General features: G+C 41.4%; 1 protein-coding gene across 1 annotated transcript; it reads right to left on the bottom strand.

The window, feature by feature from the left end:
• Positions 1-987: 987 nt before the first annotated feature.
• Sat1 (spermidine/spermine N1-acetyltransferase 1) lies at positions 988-4147 on the bottom strand. Its single transcript, XM_055606742.1, has 6 exons — positions 3889-4147; positions 3589-3640; positions 3396-3479; positions 1902-2003; positions 1766-1806; positions 988-1513 (listed from the first exon to the last, which is right to left on the bottom strand). Exons 1-6 carry the CDS (start codon positions 3952-3954, stop codon positions 1343-1345), a joined length of 516 nt encoding a protein of 171 aa, XP_055462717.1. The 5' UTR covers positions 3955-4147; the 3' UTR covers positions 988-1342.
• Between the last annotated feature and the right edge of the window lie 1744 nt (positions 4148-5891).

Below are 5891 nucleotides of genomic sequence, written 5' to 3'. Positions count from 1 at the left end.
TTTGTTTCTTTTTTTTTTTTAATTTTATTTTTCTTTTTAGTTACATTTTGTTAACTCTGTGTCCCAGCTGTATCCTGCTCCCTCATTCCCTCCCCAACCCCGCACTCCCTCCCTGGTCTCCTCCCTGCCCCTTTCCAAGTCTACTGATAGGGGAGGACCTCCTCCCCTTTCATTTGACCCTGTTTTATCAGGTACCTTCAGGGCTGGCTGCAAAGTCCTCCTAACAGACTGCAAAGTCCAGCCTAACAGACTGCTCCTCCCCTGGGGGGGGGGTGTCAAACAGCCTGCCCTTGAGATCCTGTTAGAAATAGTCCGTGTTCCCCTTACTTTGGAAAACTACTTGGTTACTGATCACTTTGTTTCTTAAAGACTCATTTTCAGTTCCTGAGAAAAGTATTTGCTTATGTTTCCTTAGCTGAAAGACTCCTATTGTGTTTTTACTGTAGAAGGACATTATGTTAACACAGTACCTCTCTAAATACAATGCTAATTCATTTGATTTGCTGCGACAAACTTATTGTTTCCAACTTTTTAAAGTTGCAATCTTCTCATAAAAATAGGGACTTTTGCTTCTACTTGACTTGTAGAATTAGCCACTTAGTTTTACTTAAAAAAACATTTTGTGTGGGATGAGGCCATTGGGGACAAGATTTTTTTTTTCCTGATTTTCAGTATTTCATAAACCCACCTTCACATTTTAATTGTACAACAATGAACTTATTCATTATGTGCATCACTCACTTTCTGCCTTTCCTTCCCAACTCATCCCAACTAATATTCTTCTGTCTTTTTTTTTCTTTTCTTTCTTTCTTTTTCTTTTTTGTAGTACTAGGTATGAAACTCAGGGTATAACAAATACCAGGCTGCCTCTACCATTTATGTTTACCAGCACCTGAGAACTGTTGATAGGTATTTTTATTTTACATATTATTTGGTTGCAATAAAAATAAGTAAGATGTGACTAGTAAAAATGCTTACACTGAATAATTAAATCAAAGAGTAGTTTATTAAAAAAAGATTCAAAACAGAAACTCTAAGTACCAGTGTGTACATTGTACACATTTAAATGACTCACAAGAATGAAGTTTTGTTGTTCATATATAGTAAGATCATACCACCTTGTTGTTCATCAAAAGATGTCCAAAAATTCTGCCTCAAAACCACATACATGACTGCCATTTTAAACAGACCAAATTTCAAACATGCAACAACGCCACTGGTAATAAAGCTTTGGAATGGGTGCTCACTCTATTATTTCACTACAAACAAGATAGAAAGCAAGGTAAATTGAGAATTTATTCTAAAGTATAATGCAGGTTGTCATCTTCAAAACCAGCACGCCTCACTCCTCTGCTGCCATTTTTAGCAAGTACTCTTTGTCAATCTTGAAGAGCCTCCATCCCTCTTCACTGGACAAATCCGAAGCACCTCTTCTTTTGTAGAAGTTGATGGATGGCTCATTCCACTCCGCCACCAAGAAGTGCATACTGCTGCAGCGACACTTCATGGCAACCTAGTACAAGCAGGAAAAAATATAAGCCCAGCAACATTTCACCCACTTGCCAAGACCCAATTTTGATTCATTTGTTACAATAACCCAGTGACTCTTACAAAGAATCCCAAATCTAGGACAGCTGGATGTATTGGGGCACAGCTATAATCCCAGCACTAGGCAGGTGAAGACAAGCTTGAGGCCAGCCAGGGCTACATAGTGAATACACTGGTATTCACTATGGGCTGTGCAGGGAAATGCTGGTGAACATACCTGGCTTAGATTCTTCAAAATTTCTGATCCTATACCAAAGCCTAAAAGAAAGAAAGATAGTTTAAGTTAGTAAGTCATTTGAAGGCCATAGAGCTGTGACTTCTCTTTAAGCTACCTTTAATCAATTCAACTGTACCTCTATAATCACTCATAACAAAGAAGTCTTCAAGATACAGTAACTTGCCAATCCATGGATCATAGGTAAAATAGTACATGGCGAAACCAACAATGTTGTGTCCTGTAATAAGAATATTCTGTGAGATACAAAGAAGAAAAACAACCCATTCATGCTGTATTGGCAGAATCAGAAGCCTATCGTAGACTTTACAAAGATTCATGCATCATAGGAACAAATAGCCAGACACCAGACTGTCCCATCATGTTTATGCTAGTACAGTCTAGACCAATGATGAACATACATGGTCTCAGACATGTAATTGCAAAAAGCATACATTTGAGACAGCTAAAGTTGGGCTACACCAGTGGACTGGCTAGTCTGCAGTCTCAGGAAGTGAGAACACTGTCATTACTTGCCAGAGCAAAAATACCATGGATTTAAACTAAACATGTTATTCATATCCTAATGACAAACTGTTATGTTGGCTTGGCAAAAGTTGGGTTTACACAGCAGTTTAGAAGAGGAAATACTTGTAGTTTACTAATGCTTGCTTCCTTAAGGTCAGAACACCAGGCCTGCAGTACAATGTTTACTTTCAGAACTTGCTGTCCCATGAATAAATTTTCAATTTACTTTCCCCAGTCTTTAAGGCAGGAGAAATAGCAGTCACTGGAAACAAGTGTTACATAACATACTTCTAAAACCTAACGCATTTCTTATGTGTTCAGATTATCTGCTAGGGTAAGGAACAGACATCAGAAGAACACTGAAGCACCCACCCAAACAACTTCCCCTTTAAGCTATCTTCTGATTAGTCAACAAGGGCCAGCAAAAAAAAAAAAAATACATAACTCAAAATAAAGATTATTAAAAATTGACTCCCTCATAAGGAGTGTCAGTCTGATACCAAATGGAGGCAATGGTTGTAAATTAGAAGCAGTGATTGCAACTTAAACTTTCTAGCCATTTTCTATTTCTTTGCAAACAGACAGGAAGCGAATATAAGTTTCTGATCTACCGTGTTTTAAGTGTGTGATAATAGGACCTTACCTCATTTATCATGATCATCTACTTTATTGTGTAAAGGATCTTTTAGTTACCTCCCCGCCCATCCATGTACACAGAAGGGTCATGTACATGGCGAAGCTAGAGACTGTAACCTGAAGATTGGGACAAATTAAAGAAAAAATGTGATTTAACACAATTACAAAAAAGGTTAGGTTAGGGTCAAACAAAAACCATTTTATGAAACGGAATTACAACAAATGACATTATACCTAACTTTTCTGGGTTTCTACAGCACTCTGATACTTGCTTAAACAGCGCTCTTAACCCGTCCTATTATAAAGTACAGTACATACATTTTTTTTCCTCAGTTATTTCCATACCGGCTGGGTGTTATTTCCAGCCAGCTTCTCAGTAACTTCTGCCCGTGTTGTCACTAGTTACGGTTTTTGCTCAGTGAACTCTAATCCTGTTCTCTCTGGTTTCTGGACAGGAAGAAGGACTTACCTTCGGGAGTCCAGTGCTCCTTAGGCACTTCCGCAACCAGGCAGTGGTAGAAGGGGTGCTCTCCAAAGCCATCCTCTAGGAGATCTGTAAGATGAGTGAGGCAGAAGCAGTGTTGACCTTAGGAGGTGCCAGGAAACAGCTTGTCCTCCCTGTGCCCCCCCTCCTCTGCCTCCACCCAGCATGGCTTCGTTACCTTTCTCGGTTAAAATTACTTGATCTTCCATGTATTCGTATTTAGCCAGTTCCTGGGGACGATACATGCAAAAGAAAGGACAATGAAACTCCTGTTCAGCCTGGCCAGCTCACAAGAGGGAAAATGGGGCAGGCGAGGTCGGGTGGTGACAGAACCCTGCCTGGCGCCAAACCCAGGCTGGAGTTGGCAGGCTAAGAAAAGGGAATTCACTGGCCGGGCAGAGTCTCAGAACTGAAGATGAATACTCACCAGGGAAATGGGGCCTCCTCCACCCTAGGGAGAGCTCTGGCTTTTCCCTACCTTGATCAGTCGAAGGATGTCACTGCAGTCGGAAGCAGTGGCTGGACGGATCTTAAATTTAGCCATTTTCGTCTTTTGCTTTTCTTCCCTTTGCGCACCAGGCCCCTGTACTTGAACAGCAGGAGGAGGTGGTTCTTCATTCGTCTCCCGGGAGCGTCCTCTTCTCAGTCAGGCTGGCACCATGACCCGGCGAACCGCAGCTAATGACGGAAAACTGGCAGATTTGCTCTGGGAAGCTGCGCAGCTAAGCAGTGGCAAGACCTTGCCTTTTAAATCTTCAGAAGCTCCTCCCTGGGACCGTGAGACGGAGAGATCACAACCAGTAAGGATGCAAGACCGCGGGAGCACCGCCTTCTTTTCCGGACTGCTCACTTCCCGGCTCTCTCGTGACTTGGATGGCGCAAACCCGGAGGGCGGGTCAGGGCGAGGTGCCCTGCTGTGTTCCCTAACCTCGCGTCCTCTAGCGGCGTCTTATGGACCCTTCCCGAAAACCTGTCCCCTAGTAAACTTTGGAAATAGAAAATGAGGATTGCCTCCGTGACCCCGAAATTGCCTAGAAAAGCGAACTCAGGAAACCCGTCTTTAGGGGGTGACAGAAAGATAAGGCCAGCTATTTTCAAAATGTGGTCCAGAGGCATAATTTTCCTTTTCCCCGTTGCTTGTAATTTTCCACAGGCAGCTCATTGATATGTGGTGATGTCATCGTTTTCATAACTAAAGGAATGTGTGTGTTTGCCTCTTTTTGTTTTGTTTTTGAGACAGGGTCTTTCTATGAAGTCTTGGCTATCGTGGAACTCTCTAGCCTAGAAGTCACAGATCACAGATCTGCCTGCCTCATTCTCTCCACTGCTAGGATTAAAGGCCATATACCACCACACACTGCTCTTTTATTTTCTAAGGACAGTTCTTAGGATTTCTCAATTTCTTTCCTTTTAGTTCAGTAGTTCGCAGCCAACCTGTGGGTCACAATCCCTTCAGGGTCCCATATCAGATATCCTGCATATTAGACATTTACATTATGATCCATAATAGTATAACAGTAGCAAAATTAGTAATGAAGGAGAAAGGAAATAATTTTATAGCTGGGGTTCACCACAACATGAGGAATTCTATTAAAGGGTGGCAACATTAGGAAAGTTGAGAACCATTGTTGAAGTCACTAGACTTAATGTTTTCCTTCCTTCCTTCCTTCCTTCCTTCCTTCCTTCCTTCCTTCCTTCCTTCCTTTCTTTCTTTCTTTCTTTCTTTCTTTCTTTCTTTCCTTTCTTTCTTTCTAGACAGGGTTTATCTCTGTAGTCTTGCCTGTCCTAGAATTCACTCCGTATACCAGGCTGGCCTGAAACTCAAAGGTCTCCCTACCTCTGCCTTCCAAGTGCTGGGATTAAAGGCATGTGCCACCACTGTCTGACAGTGCTTCCTTTCTCACTTCCCTTCTTAAATCTCTCTTCTTCCCTGTGGACTTTCTTTCTGACTGAGAGATATACTTTATAATTTCCTTTAAAGGAAGTTTGTTCGTTTGTTTGTTTTTAACTTCCCAGGTTTTGCTTATTGTGAATGTCATCTTGCATTTTTGAAGGATTTATTATAGATTTTGAGGTTTGTAAATTTTCTTTCAGCACACTGATATCTGACCATTCCTGGTTTCCTTTGCTGTTGAATGTTCCTACTTGCTCCAGTCCATGTGCTTTTTGTTTCCTTTAACTTTTTATTTTGCAGTAATTCTAGACATACTGAGTATGTGATGAATCATTACTTCACTGATTGAAAGAATTTGTGCCTGTTTTTTTTGTTTGTTTGTTTGTTTGTTTTTCTGTTGGTTTACTTTGTTTTGTTTTGTTTTGTTTTGTTTTGTTTTTTGAGACAGGGTTTTTCTGTGTAGCCTTGGCTGTCCTACACTAGCTGTGTAGACCAGATTCGCCTTGAACTCACAGAGAACCACCTGACTCTGCCTTCCGGAGTTCTGGGATTACAGGCATGTGCCACCGCACCTGGTTTATGCCTCT

This window comes from Psammomys obesus, unplaced genomic scaffold, assembly GCF_907164565.1.
Source record: "Psammomys obesus unplaced genomic scaffold, mPsaObe1.curated_primary_1811, whole genome shotgun sequence".
NCBI lineage: Eukaryota > Metazoa > Chordata > Mammalia > Rodentia > Muridae > Psammomys > Psammomys obesus.
Note: the sequence above shows the minus strand (reverse complement) of the source record. Positions and strands in the feature narration are given on the sequence as shown.